We start from the raw sequence: 19,626 nt of genomic DNA, 5'->3' as shown, positions 1-19,626 counted from the left end.
TACATGTCTTCTGTAATTACAATGATTATTTTAATACTCCCAGAAAAAATATAAATGCACACAAAGCTTAGGATACATAGGGTCAAAGGCATATTTTAAATTGGGCAAAATGCATAAGTGACAGTAAAGCCAGTCAAAGTGACAATTAATGTGGATTGTTTTAAAATAAAGCAATCCAAGCAAACCTAATGATACATAGGGTTGAAATGAATGAAACTAGGGAACGAGAATAGGGACTGTGCCATTTTATACACACTTTAACATGCCTACCATGAAGATGGAAAGCTCTCCCACCAAAATGAAGAAACATTAATTGACAAATGTAATGTTGAGGAATTATAAGGCTCTGGCCGACTCTTCCATGAGCAAAGAAATTTAGAGTTAAGAATGATAATCCAGGCTGAGCTATCAACTTTAATTCTTACCAGAACAAGTGTCTGGGTCCGCTGAAGCTAATGGGAATATTAGCATTGACTTCAAGGGGTCAGGATTTCACCCACAGGGCCAAATTCTGATACTCTTATTCAACAAAATGTCATTGCATCAGTGGGATTATTCCTGGTGGTGCTACTCAACAGCAGGAAAGGTATCAGAATTTAGCTCATAATACAAATACAATAGAATGTTAGCACATGTAAAATATTTTCCACCTTCAAAATGCTTTACAAACAATATTCTTAAAGCATGGAAGTATTATTCCAATTTTACACGTGTGGGTAACTAAAGAGGAGTTAAATCATCTCATTTCAAGACATGTTAAGCATTGCAATGCCCTTCTACTCAAGGTAGAAGAGGCTTGTCTTGCCAGAGCCAGGATTAGAATGAAGGATCTCTGGGCTCAGACCATGATATTCTCTCTCTCTCTCTCTCTCTCTCTCTCTCTCTCTCTCTCTCTCAAAAGAGCAGTACAGCATCATGCACTTAAGCAATAATATCAGCCCAGATTTTCAACTTAAACTCTGCTTCCTTAAATTATAAGACCATTCACTTCACTGGAGTCATATAGTGCATTGCAAGGTTCCTGTAATTACAAATCAGTATGTTTGTTGAAAGAATTCCCTGCTATATTTACCTGATCATTCGTAATGGATCCAAATGTCCTTTTCGGAGCTGTTTTGGGCTGCCATGTAAATACAAAATTAGAAAGTTTTTAAAAAATGTGTAACATTGAACTAGACTTGTAAATACACAATTATTCAAACAAGGACACTCAACACAGTGAACTGGAACAGCTCTTTCAGTGCCACAACATGCAATTGCATTCGTACTTAAGAGGAGACTCCTAGGGCCCATTCCTGTGCACGCTTCCTTCTGGCATATGTGATTCTGCAGTACTACAAGCTTTCTCACTGAACTCTGTGAGATTCAGATACTGGAGTTAAAGCTAAGCGTAGCAGGAAATATTTGCATGATTGGGCTCTTAGTTGGCAGATCACTGATTGGATGAACTGGAAAATCAAACAAGGGTCAGCACAGGAACCATTAACATGGTCTGCCGTGGCCAACATTACTCAGGAATTAACATTTTTGAATGACTAACTGCTAGACAGTAAGCGTGTGTCTACACAGCAAACTTATTTTGACATAACAATGTGAGCAATTCCGTTATTTTGAAATAATTTCAAAATGATGGACCGCTTATTTCAACTTTTCTAAACCGCATTCTATGAAGAGTAATGCCTATTCCAAAATAGTTAATATCCAAAAAGGGGCCCTGTACACGCTCCACTTCAGCTATTTCAAAATAGCTCCTCACCAGGGCCATTCTAAGATATTCCTGCTGGGACTCTAAATTGTGACAGCACGTCTACATTATGGAAGCCTGCCTCGGTTTAATTTTGAGGCTTTCCTCCCGCATAGAAGTGTTATTTTGAAATAAGCTATTTCAGAATAACTCTTCCAGAATAGCTTATTCCAAAATAACTATACAGTGTGTGGCTGTGTCTATACTGGCAAGTTTTTCCACAAAATCATCTGCTTTTGGGGAAAAACTTGCCAGCTGTCTATACTGGCCGCTTGAATTTCCGGAAAAACACTAACGATCTCATATAAGATCGTCAGTGCTTTTCCGGAAATACTATGCTGCTCCCGTTCGGGCAAAAGTCTTTTTCCGAAAGACTTTTGCGCAAAAGGGCCAGTGTAGACAGCACAGTACTGTTTTCCACAAAAAAGCCCCGATCGCAAAAATGGCGATCGGGGCTTTTTTGCGGAAAACCGCGTCTAGATTGGCCACGGACGCTTTTCTGCAAAAAGTGCTTTTGCGGAAAAGCATCCTGCCAATCTAGATGTGCTTTTCCGAAAATGCTTTTAACGGAAAAGTTTTCCGTTAAAAGCATTTTCGGAAAATCACGCCAGTGTAGACGTAGCCTATATGTAGCCTAACAGCTCTATTGGATACTGATAAGATGATAGACCACAACGTCTTCTTAAAGAAATACAGCAAAAAATCCCAACTTGGCTAAAACAACATAATAAAAATGTGCAATACCATCTGATACTTAGCATTTTGGATTTATAGAGGTAATCAAGTCTATTCATGATTATTTTTGAGACCACAAGAAAATATTTGTTCACGAAATAGAGAAATAAAGGGTAGATCCTGTGAGGTTCAGACTGTGCTTGTATCCCACTACTTGTTTCTGCAGACATGTTTAATGTAAGGCCATGTACTCACCATGCATATTTTTAAAGTAATCATGTATAAACAGAGTGAGAATCTAAATCATTTTAGCAGCTCATACAAATGACACAATCTGTGTAGAATGCATATAAAAAATATTCAAAGTGGTGATAAAGTATAAAATGAGCAAGTGAGCCAGACAGTTTAACCTTCCTAAAATGCAGGAACTTACCATACAAAACACCTGTGGTTAGATAATCCTGGCTTTAGGCTATGAATTGGATAAAATGGTTTGCGGAATCCTTGGCACAAAATAATTTTAAACAGATAAGTCATTTGTAAAAATAAGACTTTAAATAAGAGAACCTTCAGTATATAAGCATCATGCATCCAAATCGTCCTAAAGTGCTCTAAGAAAACCCCCTAAATAGCTCAGCTGTTTGCTAGCTGATGAACAGTTCAGGTATAGCCAAGTAGGAAACACTTGCAGGTCTGCTGAACTTGCAGGTCCCAGTGTTTTCTGGCTGTCAAGAGAATTCCTATGGAACATTATAGCACAGCAGGTGCAGTCGAAAATGAGCCAAGAGAAAGGATTACAGTAACACAGACACTTAAGATTTCCAATGCAAAATTATACAGAACCTGCAAAATGGGACAGATTAGTTTTCAGATTTTGTTTTTAAAAAGCATGCATTTTCTTTCAAGCTTGATACTTTGAATGTGAACTGTGAGAGTTCACAGAGCAAAGCTAAGCCCTCTAAATACAGAGTTATGATAGATAATAGTTAAATACTTGCACATTCAGAACCAGGGTAGCATGAATGCTGAAGTTCCAATGAAAGGAACACGGGTCTCCAGTCTGCTGTCACAATGTGTAATTCAGATTTATATTCATTCTGAAAGATTGTGTTGCATTACACTGCTCTGTCATTTAAAGCACACTGATTTTCCACTCTCTCTTCTGCAATACTGCATGCAACTTGGGTTCTATTAAATGTGTCCAACAGAGAAGTAGGGGAGTGTGGTTTTCACCTACTTAAATACTGCCAGGTAGCATCAAATTAAGAAACTGAAATTAGAGACCTGTGAAATATATGCAACAAGAACAGAAATCCATGGAAAATCTGCCTGCTATGGGCTTCCATGAAAAACTTGAAACTCAAGCAAGGTTTGTCAAAACATCTATAAAGAACTGAGATCTGGTTTCAAATAAACCTAGGTCAATGCATGGTTGTGTAAATACTATGCACAGTCTCGGTTTCATATTCTATTAGTGTAAATTTTGCAAAACCAGCTCAATTAACTTTTTCTTGGACATTCAACTCTAAAACTCAAAGGGGAAATCAGGGGTTCTGAATTTCCATAAATCTAAGCTGATGGATATACTTGTAGAAGAATCTATATGGAAATACATTCAGATCTTTGCCTAAACTGTACGCATATGAAAAATCAATGGGCAAAATTCATTTTTGGGGACTGTAAATTTAGCCAATAGACTTTGGCCTCAACTGTCTAAATATTTCTCAGCCTCAGCTTATGCTCTTAAAATAGCTTTACTAGTTGTAAAACACAACCAAAGTTTTCAAACCCATACACTCAAAGCCTAACTACTTACATTATATTGATAGAGAGCATTACTCTAGGCAGGGACTCAGCACAAAGTACAGATAAGGAACCATTATTCCAGAAGAGAGAGAAAGGTAAGAAATACAATGTGTAAGTTAGCAGAGAATCAGTAGGTGGTTCAAAGTACTGTAATCTGAACAAAAAGGAGATTTAGAAGGAATATACAAGCATCAAAATATTTGGAAAGCAAAATTGAATGTTATTGCAGAAAGACTGAGAGTAACGGCTCTTGCTGGTCCTTACCACCTCAGCGCAGCCTGTCCTTTTACTTGAGAACTCTTCCCAATCTTGATTTTCCTACATCTCCTTTGGATTCAACTGTTCTGACACTTACAGTCATAAAACTGGTTTATAATTTCTGAGTTTGTGGAAACTGATGTTCTTTGACTAAATCGTGAACAGGAAAAGCACACAGAATAATTGCCTTCCATGCCCTCATATACATTCTTAGTACAAATTTGCTACTTAGTACAAATCAAAATATGCTAGTAGTTTCCTTAAATGTATGCTTTATACAGCTGATGACAAATGTCAGTGCAGTCATCTTAACATCAAGGTGCCATTAGAACCTTTATGGCCATCTAGACTCTGACAAACCTCTTTTCTCCCATCATGATTTAGTGGTGCCATAGTGATGGTTAACAAGAAAGAGTTCCAGTTTTGGTATATGATCTACATCTTCCCATATTACAAGGTATCCTATATCCAAGTAGTTAATACAGTAACAATACTGCATCTCTTATATTTTTCAGGCTCTCTTTCCTCCTGGGTAAATTAAGGCTGCCCTTTTGAACAATTCCCCCTCCAACACAATTTCTCCACATCCCACTATTTTGATGTCTGTACTGTCGTATCAGCACACTGCTTTATTTATTCAGGATGTAATATCATGACATCATGAAATAATGAATGTCACTCAAGTGGTTCTGCAAACTTAGTTCAGATGGAATCCTATCTAGATTTATACTCACAATACTTTGGCTACATCTACACTGCAGGCTTCTTGCACAAGAACTTTTTGCGCAAGAGTTCTTGTGCAAAAATTTTTAGCACAATAGCGCATCCACACTGCCATATGCTTTTGCGCAAGAGATGTGCTTTGCACATGACAGTGTGGATGCTCTCTTGTGCAAGAAGCTCTGATGGCCATTTTAGCCATAGGGGTTTCCTGTGCAAGAAGCCCCGTGTTCTTACGATTTACTGTACTTTTTCTTGCACAAGAACGCACTTGTAGTATGGACAATCCGCAAGTTTTTGCGCAAAACAGCTGGTTTTTTTTTAGCAAAAACCTCTGCGGTGTAGACATAGCCTTTAAGATAAAGAAGTATTACTACTCCCATTTTACAGATGGGGATCTGAGATAGAGAGAACACATCACTTGTCCAACATCATGCAGAGTCCATGGGCATATCCAGAAATTGAAGCCCTCTCTTGATAATAGTACAGTATCTTAAGCTCAAAAGCATCTTTCTTTTACAGACAGTTTTCCCCCAAAACAGGGACAGGTAACAAATGTAGGTAAGAGAACTGGAAAACTCGATTCTCCTCCACATCACATTTCATTACATTTACTGAGAGATATACACGTACACTCTACTGAACAGGAGATAGACTAAGTACATGAAAGACAGTTTAAGGCATTGAACATGACTGAGCATTTTCTAAATGCTTCCAGTTTTCCATGGCCTTAAGGATGGTTCCAGAAATATTTCCTGTCCCAGCAATTTTTTGCCCACCTTTGTAATGGCGCTAAGATTTATACAGAGAAGAAAGGATTTGGGGTTTGCATTAGGTATATTTCTGTTCTATTTATTTTATTGAAAAATTGATTCTTATGATAGCATATTCTAGGTGTCACACCATTATAGATTTGATGCATTTGCTAGTTAAGGTTAACAGGGACCAAAGAACCCATCATCTATAAATTACGTGATTACACATTTCATCAATGCCACTTATCACACATAACTGTGGTTCAGGAAGTGTCAGGTAGAAAGCTATTCATAACACTCTCACAGGAGTTAAAGAGAGAGCCCAGTCTGCTCTGGCAGCCAGAATAAGTTATCTTGAGATTCTAAACACGTTGTTAGAGTTACTGGATGATGAGGAGTTTGAGCAATGTGGACATGCAATACAGCCTATTCCTTCCCTGTACTGTTACCAGCTTAACTTGTCAGGGAGAAGACAATTCAGACTGACATCCATTTGTGCACAGGAAAACACAGGCAACTGTGAGCTGCTTCTGAGGAGCTCCCTGACCCTAAATGAGATGTTGCTTAGCATCCTTACCACTTCCATTCATTTCAATGGGAACTGATGGTGATGCTGAGAGAGGCAACAGATGATGTCAGACTTTCCCTCAGCTTCCTGTAGCTCAAAATCTTGGCTCTCTCACCAACAGAAGTTAGTCCAATAAAAGACATTACCCCCATTTTGTGTATCTAATATTTTGGGACAACGCAGCTAGAACAACATACATACATGTGGCTTTAGCTCATGAAGCCACACAAACAAAATCAAACAAAAAGCTCTTAACACTATCGAAAGGCAGTTATACTGCCGTCTCATTTCATTCCCTCCGTTCACCCTAAACAAAAACCTAAAGGAAATATGCACATGCTCCCAAATTTTCTTTTAAGAGGCAAAAAACTTTATCGAGTTATATAGGTACAAAAATATTGAGCCTCTGATTTTGTACTCGTACAACAAAGTTCTTTGCATATCTTTTTTTGATGTAAGGCCCTTGCAAGCCAAAGCATGTGAAACTTTTGCATCTTGGTTGTATTTTTTTTTTAACTTTTAGGAAAAATAGTGACAAAATATTTGTTTAATTACATGGGTAATGTAAACACATATGCTTAACTAGAGATTGACATGCCTAAATAAACACACTAAAAATAAAAAAAAACAGAATAATGTATTCTCTTGACTTATATCATACAAGGCATTTTTTCATATACCTTATTATGCTTTAATGTGAATGTTTTCACTGCTTTAAGAATTATGACATTTAAAAGAAAAACACTTTGATTTCAAATTCAGGAAACTTCCAATTCACATTTGCAATTATGCACACTTACAGAATGCACAATAATCTCATAAAGTAGAACTTTTTCCCTTCATTTGTTCATGATACTCTGCTCTCCCCATTCACAAAGAAGATTTGGGTAGGTTGCAGGCCTAAGGGTAATAACTGCTGGAAAAAGTATGATGGTAAGCCCTTCTACAACCTCTATTCTTTGTGGGGATGCTTAAACTCAAAGAGTAAGTTTGTGTTGAACATTGAACTCCCCAAGGGATCATTTCTGTTTTTGAAAGAAAAGAAAAAGATGTGCTTTCGCCAAAAAATATTATTCTTTTGTGAATTGTTCTGGGGAAGTTATAGGTGAGCCACCTTACTAAAATTCAAAAGGTGTTTGACATATGAATATGTAAGATGCCACTTCACTGCCTATTGGAAGGTAAAAAATAAAACGGCACTTGCAGAGTAGTAAATATGGTACAGTTGTCCAGAAGAAGCATGTAGTTCCAGTAAGTACTAAAAATAGTTTCAGAGAGATTGGATTTTAAAACTGATTAAATAAAGGCTGTTTACTGTGTTGATCAGGGAATGCAGAGAACATATCAAAAATCTATTTCTGGTTCTTGATTTATCAGGAAACCAACTTGACCTCCCCATTCCCCCCAATCTCTACTGTATCTGAGCATAATTTCCAAAAAAGATAAAATATTTTTTTCTGCTGTATTCTGACAGGACCACTTTGGAAATAAATAGTGGGGGGAAATGTAGTGAAAATTATAATACAGGCAGTCCCCGGGTTACGTACAAGATAGGGACTGTAGGTTTGTTCTTAAGTTGAATCTGTATGTAAGTCGGAACTGGCATCCAGATTCAGCCGCTGCTGAAACTGATCAGTTTCAACAGCGGCTGAATCTGGACACCAGTTCCGACTTACATACAGGTTCAACTTAAGAACCCCAGACATCCCCAAGTCAGCTGCTGCTGAAACTGATCAGCAGCTGATTCCAGGAAGCCCGGGGCAGAGCAACTCTGCCTCGGGCTTCCTGTAGTCAGCCGCTGGTCAGTTTCAGCAGCTGCTGACTTGGGGACGCCTGGGGCAGAGCAGCTCGAGTTCTGCTGGGTTGGTCCAGTAGCGCGGCCGCTCCTCGGCGCCGCTGCTGAAACTGATCAGCAGCGGCTGAATCAGGACTCCTGGGGCAGAGCAGCTGGGGTGCTGCCGGGTTGGTCCAGTAGTGCCAAGGAGCGGTGCTGTGTGACCAACCGGCAGCGCCCCACCTTCTCTACCACAGGCCCCGGGCTTTGCTCCACGTCTCCGTGGTCTGCTGGGGGGGGCACTAGCTGCGTCGCCCCCCAGCAGACCAGGGAGACGCGGAGCAAAGCAGCGGAGGACCCGGGCCGGACCGCGGCGCTTCCAGATCAGCGCCGCGGTCCGGCCCGGGTCCTCCGCCGCTTTGCTCCCCGTCTCCCTAGTCTGCTGGCTCCCCCAGCAGACTAGGGAGATGGGGAGCAGCTTTTCTCGCCCCGTAGGAGGTGGGCGGCGGGACCAGGCGTCCCGCCGCTCCAGTCCTCCGGGGCAAGAAAATCCCCATTCGTAACTGCGGATCTGACATAAGTCGGATCCGCATAACTCGGGGACTGCCTTTATACAAATCTTCATTACACTAAATATTATTAATTAGCAGTTTGTGGTATTACTGAAAATACATTCCTTGTGACTTGATGACCAAAGATAAAGGAAGAGAATGAGCATAAATGACAGTAATACCCAGTAAGATGTCTCAATAGTTCTGTTAAAAAGATATTTGTGTTTACTTTCCTTCCTCTCAGCAAAAGTCCAGCATCTAAACAATATAAAATTTGGCACAGAAATATCTAAAGTACATGCTCTTGGACTTTAGACAAGTCTGTGTTTTGGCCTGTGCATAATATATTTTTCAGTACTAAAAGTGAATTGAAAAATAATTATTTTTGAAGACTAGTGACCAATTTTCAGGACTGAAAATAACACATTTCAGAAGGCAGCTTTTAGAACTGCTCTAAAGCACAGACTGTATAGGCAGCATAGCATCAGAGTTCACCTCCTACCTGAACAGCTATGAGCATGTCTTACGTGCAATTACCTCAAGTAATAGCTTAAGTAATAACCCTAACACATCTCCTGTCCACACTTGAAAACCCTTAAGTGTGGTCCTGCCGTTGAGCTGCTTGGCCTGTCAGCTTCAGTGACAGCATAACTTGTCAGCTGCTAACATGACCATTCTGTTGCCAGGACATAGTTTAGGTCCACTCAAATGCAACTAGTTCTCCAGTTCCTAAGGAAACTACAAAACATCGATAACCTCCCCAATAATACCATCCTTGCCACCATGGATGTAGAAGCTCTATATACCAACATCCCACATGAAGATGGATTACAATCAATTAGAAACACTATCCCAGAGGACACTACTGCCAACCTGATAGCAGACCTATGTAACTTTGTTCTCACCCACAATTATTTCCAGTTTGAGAACAACTTATACCTCCAGATCAGCGGCACAGCCATGGGTACACGCATGGCCCCACAGTATGCTAACATCTTTATGGCTGACCTAGAACAACGTTTCCTCAACTCCCGTCCCCTTTCACCCCTCCTCTACCTACGGTACATCGATGACATCTTTATGATCTGGACACATGGCCAAGAAACACTGGAGATATTCCACAGAGATTTCAACAACCTACACCCCACCATCAACCTCAGCCTGGACCATTCTACACGAGAGATCCACTTCCTGGACACCACCGTACAAATCAACAATGGAAAATTAGACACCACTCTCTACAGAAAACCCACCGACTCATACAGTTACCTACATGCATCCAGCTCCCATCCAGAACACACCACACGATCCATCGTCTATAGCCAAGCCCTTCGATACAACCGCATCTGCTCTAACCCCATTGACAGAGACCAGAAGCTTCAGGATCTCTACCAAGCATTTATAAATCTCAACTACCCACCCAGAGAAATAAAAAAGCAAATTGAAAGAGCCAGACGAATACCTAGAAACCATCTACTTCAAGACAGACCCAAGAAAACCAACAATAGAACACCACTTGTCATCACCTACAACCCCCAACTTAAACCTGTCCAACATATTATCAATAAACTACAGCCTATATTGGAACAGGATACCATACTCAAAGAGGCTCTGGGAGACAGACCCATAGTCTCCTATAGACAACCACCTAACCTCAAGATGATTCTTACCAACCACCACAGGACATACCACACTAATACCAACCCTGGTACCTTCCCTTGCAACAAACCCCGTTGCCAGCTTTGTCCACATATTCATTCTGCTGATACCATTATTGGACCTAACCAAGTGAGTTATAAGATCAAGAACACATATTCCTGCGCATCCAGAAATGTAATCTATGCTATCATGTGCCGAAAGTGTCCGTCTGCTATGTACATTGGACAAACATCTCAGACACTTCGCCAAAGGATTAATGCCCACAAAACAGATATCAGACAAGATCACAAAGAGAAAACAGTTTCTTGCCACTTTAACCAGAAAGGACACTTTCTAAATGACTTAACCACCTGCATTCTGCTACAAAGACCTTTTACATCTGCACTTGAAAGGGAATCCTCTGAACTGTCATTCATGTTAAAATTCGACACTTGCCAACAAGGACTTAACAAGTCTTTGAACTTTCTCACCCATTACCAAGACAGTTTCCCCAATTATCACCTGTAATACCATTAACTTACAAACATCCCACTCTCCCTACCTTTAATATCAGCAATTCACAGACACTTACCTTCTTTCCTCCCCCTTCCCCCCCCCCCCCGCATTCCCCTTCTGTTCTGCAATGTGATTTGTCCTTTTCATATTTGTTCACTTTTTTTTAATTGTATCCTTTGGTATATATGGTTGTGACTACTTTCTTCCACTATTTGATCTGAGGAAGTGGGTCTGGCCCACGAAAGCTCATCATCTAATAAACCATCTTGTTAGTCTTTAAAGTGCTACATTGTCCTGCATTTTGCTTCAACTACCCCAGACTAACACGGCTACATTTCTATCACTAGTTCTCCAGTGTTTTTCCTCAATTCCCTCTGTGCAGGAGGCACAATCCATGTCAGCCTCTCATGCACTACAAAGTGTTACATGAAAACCAGCTGCTGGATAGGTCACCCATCCTGCTTACAGAGTTAAGACTCCACTCCCATATCCATTTAGTTTTACTGTGCAAAAATTTGTCCACTGGGGCCATATGCACAGGAATCCAGAGAAGACTGTGAATCTGAATGAAATCGTTTTTGACATTCAGTATAAGGCTTTCAATAACAGAGTGAAATCCACAATAAATGATTGAACAGAATCTGCTAACTGAAACACCAGACTTCCAGCAGCTAATGTATTGTTAGTGTTTTTCCTTATTATGATCTTACACAAGACCACATTAGTTCCAGCCAATGCTCAGAAGGGAAAGCCAACCAATCAGTTCACAGTAATATGCATATTAATACAGTTCTCCCTCTTCAGTTTTTGTTCATTTCAGAAGCAGAAATCAAACAGTTCTATCGCTTCATACAAGCATTTTAATAGGTAATAATGACCTTTCTTACAGGTGTGTGTCAAGTATTGCAATATGGTTACAAAATAAGTTATTATCTGAAACATATTTCTGATAGATAAATTCATTCTATAAAGCTCTTTGCTCTAAAATAATAGGGATAAAGGAAACAAATGAAAGAAAAAAAATCCCTTTGCATGGCTATTACATTAGCCAAGTTCTTTTCAAAAAAGAAAAGGAACAATTTGCAGTTTTCTTTGTTACGGTGCCTAAAAGACTCAATGTACTGCAGTGCTGACGTAAGACTCTCTGAGCAACCCTAAGCTAATATGAAGTTGAACTTCAAACCTGTTTTTCCAAAGCAGGGTCTTGAAAGTCACCTGTCGTTTTTAAGTGTTCCCTTTAACTATTATTTGCTCAGTATTGCAGGAATACAGAGTATTGCTTGCTCAGTTCTGCCAAATAGATCTATGGTAAATATGATTTTTAAAGTCAACACAGAAAATGACCTATATTTATAGTGAAATTTGGTAAATTTTGAAGTTAAATCTTCAACTGTATAGAATAGGGCATCCAGAGATCCTAGATTCAACTCCTGCCTCTACAAAATATAAAAAATTCCTAGGAATTGTACATTTAAAATTATTTGACATATTAGCAAATGAAGCACTACTTAAATCAAATATTTACTTTTCTTCTGCACCCACCCAGTTTTCAGTTTTCCCTGAATGAGTGTATAAGTAGCGTTTGTGTAACATGTTCAGATTCTCTGGAATGAGAGGTTTCATGGAAATACAATATTAATTTCAAGTAAAATGAGAGTGTAATTGATGAGGATAACAATACGTAACTGTAAATATTATTTACACAGATCTGATTATGCATAAAACATGCAAAACTGAAACAGATTTCAGTGAAATGAATCTTTGTAGGATCGTCTTTAAAGAGAAAAGAAAGATGAGATATTTCCTGAAACTGCAGTGTGTGTCTATGAACTAAATGAACTAAAGAATTTCTACTTTCATTCCTGCTTTACTCAGCAGTTAAGACCACAGGTAAGATAGACATTTAATCTAAATATTTATTCAGGTTATCAATGTTGTATCTAAGTATCTTTCAGGGTCTACTAGAACAATGATTCACTATATAGATATGCAAAGTAGTTTTAGGCATGTCTACACAGGAGCATTATTTTGGAATAAGTTATTCCAAAATAACGTAGTGTGCGTCTACAAAGGAAGCCTGTTACTTGCTTCTTATTCCAACTTCTGTAAACCTCATTGGATGAGAAGTAAGGGAAGTTGGGGGAAGAGTGCTCTAATCCGAAATAAGTTCTGTGTTCCAAAATAAGCTATTTCGACTTAAGCTATGCAATTGACGTAGCTCTTTGTTTCCTTTCTTCTTCCCCTCAAGTCAGTTGGGACAAATATTGTTTTGTTTATTCCCTGTCTCTTTCCTTCTCCACCTATTCCTTCTGATCTCTTCTTCAATATTCTGCATTTTCAAGCTTCTTTCGCAAGGAATTTTTATGACCCATAAAAAAGCAAGGGCCAAAAAAGGACAATTATTCTATTAGAACATTGATTGTTGCTCATCTAGCTGCAGCTAGCATTCAACAAAAAACTCTTAGAATAGGAAGGAGAAAAACTAGGAGTTGGGGAAAGTGAAACTGAAAAGATAAATACCAATAGATAAGATTCATATGGGCCCCCAAATCCAATCCTCCTAATGCTTGATATCCTAAGATGCATTCAGAATATGGAAGAGACTGCAAAATGAGAGCCACAGCAATTTCAGAATTACTTTTAAAGACTCGTAAACTAAACACACCTGAAGAAACTGTATTTTCAAGGCAAAAGACTGCCAAAAAGTCAAGGAACTATATTACATGTGCATTTATACACGAAACATCATACTAGCCTTAGTACAAGCACTTTTACAATTTAAAGAAATAAAAATCAACAGCTCTACAGATTCAAACCCAATAATATAGTCAGGTTTTCTTGTTCATTTTTGTTAAGATCACCTACCATTCAACATAGGCATTTAGCATATTTACAAGAGGCCCTAGGCCAGTGTTTCCTAAACTTTTTAAGACCGAGGAACACCAAACAATTTTTTAATGAGGAACACCAAGGATTTTTGGTGGGAAAAAGGGTCGGGGAAAAGTTATTAAAAAAAAAAGAGGTCGCCTACCGCTTTAAGGGCAGCCATTTTGAATTCTGTTGTTCTCCGTGACACACTGGTGTGCCAAGGAATACAGCTTAAGAAACACTGCTCTAGGCATTGTTTACAGCTCCAACTTGAATGATTAGGCCCACATGTTCATATATAAGCAATAGCTATTGGATTTCCTTGTGAGTTCAAAACACATAGAATCGTAGAATCATAGCGTTGGAAGAGACCTCAAGAGGTCATTGAGTCCAACTCCCTACTAAAAGCAGGACCAATCCCAACTAAATCATCCCAGCCGATGCTTTGTCAAGCCAAGATTAAAAAACTTGTAGGGATGGAGCTTCCATCACCTCCCTAGCTAACCCATTCCAGTGCTTCACCACCCTCCTAATATTTAGCCTAGACCTCCCCCACTACAACTCTTTGTTATGTCAGCTGTCACCACTGGCAGCAGCTTCTCTTCATCATCTTTAGAACTGCCCTGCAGGTAGCTGAAGTCTTCTATCAAATCCACCTTCACCCTTCTCTTTTGTAGACTAACTAAGCTCAAATCCCTCCGATTTCCCTTGTAAGTCATGTTCTCCAGTCCCCTAATCATTTTTGTTGCCCTCCGCTGGACTTTCTTCAATGTGTCCACATTCTTTTGGTAAAGGGGGACCAAGAATTGGATGCAATACTCCAGATGTGGCCTCACCAGTGCCAAATAAAGGGAAACAATCACTTCTCTAGTTCTGCTGGAAATGCACCCTACTATGCACCCTAATATGCTATTACCCTTCTTGACTACAAGGGCACACTGTTGACTCATACCCAGATTCTCATCCACTGGAATCCCCAGATCCTTCTCTGTGAAACTTCTACTTAGCCTATTGGTTCCCAGCCTGTAACACTGCTTGGGATTCTTCTGTCCCAAGTGCAGGACTCTGCACTTGTCCTTGTTGAGTCTCATGATATTTCTTTTGGCCCAATCCTCCAGCTTATGTAGGTTTCTTTGGACCCTATCCCTGCCCTCTAGTGTCATATTGTTCTACACGCTAGCCACTAGCAACATGTGGTTATTTGGCCAGTTGAGTGTGACTATTTGGCTTGGACAATGTGGCTATTTGGCCAGTTGAGTGTAGCTCGTTTACTATAACAGTAGCCACTACTGAAATGGTTGGGTACCACAGCTCTAGCCTACCTACCTCTCCTCCTAGCTTAGTGTCATCTGCAAACCTGCTGAGGGTGTAAACTATCATTAATAAAGATGTTGAACAAAATTAGCCCCAGAACTGACCTTTGGGGCATTCCGCTTGATACCGACTGCCAACCAGACCACTACTTGATCACTACCCGACGAAGAGTTGCCAGATGGTTTCAACAAAAATACTGGACACACTTGACATTACATCACAATCGATGTTACATCTTATTTAGAAAATACCATTTATATTTTCTTTTGTATTTTCTCAATTTGTTTCCCAAATAGAAAGCTCAAATACTGGAGTGTCCGGTTCAAAACCGGACACCTGGCAACTCTACTACCCATTGAACCCAATGATCTAGCCAGCTTTCTATCCACCTTACAGTCCATTTATCCATTTTAAGTCAATAGAAAGTTTTATAGAAGGTTTTGGGACTGATCTACTTCAGGAAACATAAACCTTTGAGAACACAGAGCAAATGTTGTAATGAATAACAACATTCATCTGTGACAACAACAACAAAACATTCACATGGGTGACATTCATCCCTGTGCCAGTTCAAATATTTATGAATTACTTTAGAACTATTCTGAGGATTTTATTGGACTTTAGAGGCATCTTCTAGACCTTGTACTGGTCCACTTCACAAAGGTGAATTTCACTCTGAGGCAGCTAATAGTACAGGAGGGTGGTGCCCGGAACTTTTTAGCAGGAGGGCATAATTTTTGCGGGTGGGGGGAGGGGAGAGACACTTCATTAATTTTGGCAGATGGTCACAGTTTGTCTTGGCCCTCTCCCAGGAAGGGCAGAGCCTTAAATGGAAGGGGTGGGGCTGAGAACTACAGAGAGAGATAGAAAGAGTGAGTGTGAAAGAGGCACTCTGTGTGCGAGAGAGACAGACTTTGTGAAACAGATTACAGAGATTGGAAAAGTGTGTGTGGTAGTGTGTGTGCGCACATAGCGCAGAGACAGTGTGGCACAGACTGATATGTGTGTGACAGTGACACAGAGGGTGTGTGTGCTGGCTGCTGCTAAGTTTCAGAGAGAAGCTATGCTCTGTCTCTTTAACACAGGAAAACCTGACCTGATCTGTTGTCTCTCCCCTGCAGAGATAGGGGATGTGAGGAGAAGTGTGTGTGCATGTTAGAGAGAGAGAGAGAGAACAAGCACTGAAAATTTAGAAGCAGGCACTCCCCTGAGTCATTTACCAGCTATGCTTCAGATTGAAGCTGCTCCGCTGAGGGTATGTCTACACACAATTTTTATTTCAGGAGAAAGATGCAAATAGAGCCGCACATTTGCATACTTCCTCTGGTTTTTCTGGAAGACGCTCTTTCAGTATTTACCGGTGTCTCCACGCAGCCGAATTTCGAAATAAACCCCTATTTCGAAAGACCCCTTATTCCTCCTACAATGAGGTTTACAGGGGTCTTTTGAAATAGGGATTTATTTCAAAATTTGGCCATATGCAGATGCAGGTAAATACCGGAAGAGCGTTTTCCGGAAAAAAAAACCCAGAGGAAGTATGCAAATGCACGGCACTATTTGCATCCTTCTACTGAAATAAAAATTGTGCATAGACATACAGGGTATCTGCCTCTCCCCAGCCCCTGTTCTGCAGGGATGGAGTACAGGGGCAAAGGGACAGCCGGACTTCAGCACTCCCCTCCATCCTCCCTGCTGCTCTGCACATCTAGCAAGAGAATCCTGGGAGCAATCCTGCAGGACAAAGCAAGGTAGGAGAGGGGCAACTGAACATATGCTGCTGGCTAGAATCATGCCTGCCCTGCTAATCAGCTGGGTGGGCTGCAGAGAAATGGTTGGTGGGTCAGATCCAGCCTCCAGGCCTGATTTTGCCCACCGTGGCTCCTACAACAAGCAGTAGGGTGCAGGTGGGGTCAAAATGGAGGGGAAAAGCAATCTCAGAATGAAAAGATACATAATATCTTCCTCTCAAATACCTGGGAGAGCATCCCACCACAAAAAAAACCAAACAAACAAAAAAGACAATTTGTTGATAAGAGAAAAAATATAATTTGACTTTGGAACACCAGCAACAACCAAAGCAATAATACACATCATATTAATGGAACCAGCAATTATAGACACAATGTTATAAAAATGTATTTGAATACTGATAGCTAATGACTCAGAATTCACACTCCTTTCTTCCAGTGTTTCTAGTTGTTTCTTTAAAATCATCTGCACTGCTCTCTGCTAGATTGCCCCAGCTTCAAAAGCTCTATGGAACTCAAGTGTTCAAACCAACTATTCACAAAACACTACTAGCCTGGGAATACAAATTATGCTGTATTAAACCTTTTCTTTCAGAAATAAAAATAACTATACTGCGGTCAAGCGCTAGGCTCTATGCTTGATGTACTATTTAAATCCTATCTTTGACAGCTAAAAATACAATATTGGGCTTTCTCCCCATCTTCCTTTCTTTAATAACACTGAAAAAGTATTTTGTTCTCTGCTGTTTGGAAAAAAAAAGAAAGGGCTAAATTAATTGTCTTCATCTCTGAATACCAACTTTAAAAAAACATGTCCTGATATGAAAAGATTTTCTATACAATTAATGATTCTCTCTGTTGCTTTTTCTCTTAATTTTTCAATTACACACACACACACACACACACACACACACACACACACACACACACACACACACACACACACACAATAATGCAGGGGAAAATCTATTCTCCAGCCCCTATTTTTAAAAGAAGAAATTTTAGGAAAATATTGATTTTCCTTCCATTCATCATCAAAGACATACATTGAAAAATGCATGGGGGAAAAGAGAATTTCCCCTCCCCAAAATGCTCTGGAAATTGTTCTTCTTTTTTCACAGTTTGAGTTGCAATTTGCTGATCAGTCACACATATGTGTATAACAAAGCATTCAGCCTCCAGAATGTATTGCTCTTGGTGAAAACTTAGTTGTTACTATCTTGTTACTACAGCAGCAGTAGAACACAGAATTTTTCCAAGGCAAATTTAATCAAGATGGCCATGACCAAAGTACAGCCATAAGTGCTCAGAAGCAGTAAGACTAATTATTACTGATATTAAATATTTTATATTATGGCAATGCCCAAAAGCAGCAAACAAGTCCAAAAGCAGTGCCAGGCACTTCAGAAATACAGAATTAAACTGACAAAATCCTGGTGCTTAATTGCCTCCAATCCAAAGGGTTTTTTTTGTTTTTTTGCTTTAGCTTGGTATTGGGTTTGCTATTTACATAGTCTTCATAGATGGAAGCTTTTTTACTGCATCAATAGGGGTTTTTGAGAGGCTTCCACCTACACAAAGGAACCATAGTAATGGTGTCATGGCTAGTCTGTAGACCTCTGATGTCCAGCTGTTTGCCTGCAGGTCAAAAAATGAAAGCCATATGAAGGCATGTCAGATGTCTCCAATTTCCAGAGATGGAATATGTGTTGGCACAAGGAAAATGTGGCACCTCTAACCACCAAGAGAGGCATCCTATGTGATATTTGTCATGAGTGGATATGGCAGAGGCATTGATGAGTTGAGTTCTTTAGTTTGCTCCACAACTTCATGGACCTTGACTACTACTCCATCTGTGTTTGTGAGGGCTTGACAAAGAGAAAAGCCAGCAGAGTCTGCAGTAGAGTCCATCAGACCTAGATGACAGATTGTTTGGCTCACATGGAGTTTCAGAACTGTGGATCAAAGAGGATTTCATAAATTTTGAGGGCTCAGTCCACAGTGAATGGCACAATAACAGGCTGGTGTAGATCCTGATTCACTGGGGCTTGAGATACTGTGAAAGATCCAAGAAGTCCTTCTCCAGGCTGATTACAAACCCATGAATTTACAACATTTTTATTAACTTATGGGTATTGGAAACAACCTTTTAGTTGAGGAGCCTACTAGGGCTGTTGTGTATTATCACATCTAGAATTCAAAACCTGCTGGATGGAATTGTACTAAATTACAATTCAAACTTTAATATAAAATCAATCCTGCTGAGTCTGAACAGAGATTGAGACTGTCTCAGACTAGTGACTGCAGTGGCATTTTAATATATAAAATCAAGGACAACAACAGAAAACCAAACCATATTAGACACAAAACCATTAAACACAAGCAGGGTAAATAAATACATACATGTACACAAATAGATCTAGTTATGTGCTCAAAAAGCGAGGAAATGATCATTTATAATTCTTTCTTATAAACATCAACTTTTCATATAATAAAAAAATCAAGAATTAACATAAAGGCCAGTTTTTAGTTTTTCTATTATAAATATAAGGATGCAATATAAATTATAAAAATAAGTTCTTTTCAATTGATAGCCTACTTTAAAAATAATTTTGGAAAGATCTATGTGCTGCACTGAAGTTTCAGAGTAACAATTTTATTGGCATCAAAATCCACCATTTCATTTCACAG

The 19,626-nt window shown here is 39.6% G+C and overlaps 1 protein-coding gene across 7 annotated transcripts in view; it reads right to left on the bottom strand.

The window, feature by feature from the left end:
• PCDH11X (protocadherin 11 X-linked) overlaps positions 1–19,626 on the bottom strand; it is a 1,122,530-nt gene that overhangs the window by 954,287 nt on the left and 148,617 nt on the right. For 6 of the 7 annotated variants that reach the window (XR_012906841.2, XM_075940729.2, XM_075940728.2 and 3 more), the window contains one exon: positions 1,073–1,120. The exons of the other annotated variant lie outside the window; for it this stretch is intronic. Coding sequence is in view for 5 of the 6 variants with exons in the window: in XM_075940729.2 (XP_075796844.2) it covers positions 1,073–1,120 (48 nt within the window). In the remaining variant the exon portion in view is untranslated. The remainder of the gene's footprint in view (positions 1–1,072; positions 1,121–19,626) is intronic. 7 annotated transcript variants of the gene reach the window in all.

Source organism: Pelodiscus sinensis, chromosome 13, assembly GCF_052426305.1.
Source record: "Pelodiscus sinensis isolate ZL-2025 chromosome 13, ASM5242630v1, whole genome shotgun sequence".
NCBI lineage: Eukaryota > Metazoa > Chordata > Testudines > Trionychidae > Pelodiscus > Pelodiscus sinensis.
Note: the sequence above shows the minus strand (reverse complement) of the source record. Positions and strands in the feature narration are given on the sequence as shown.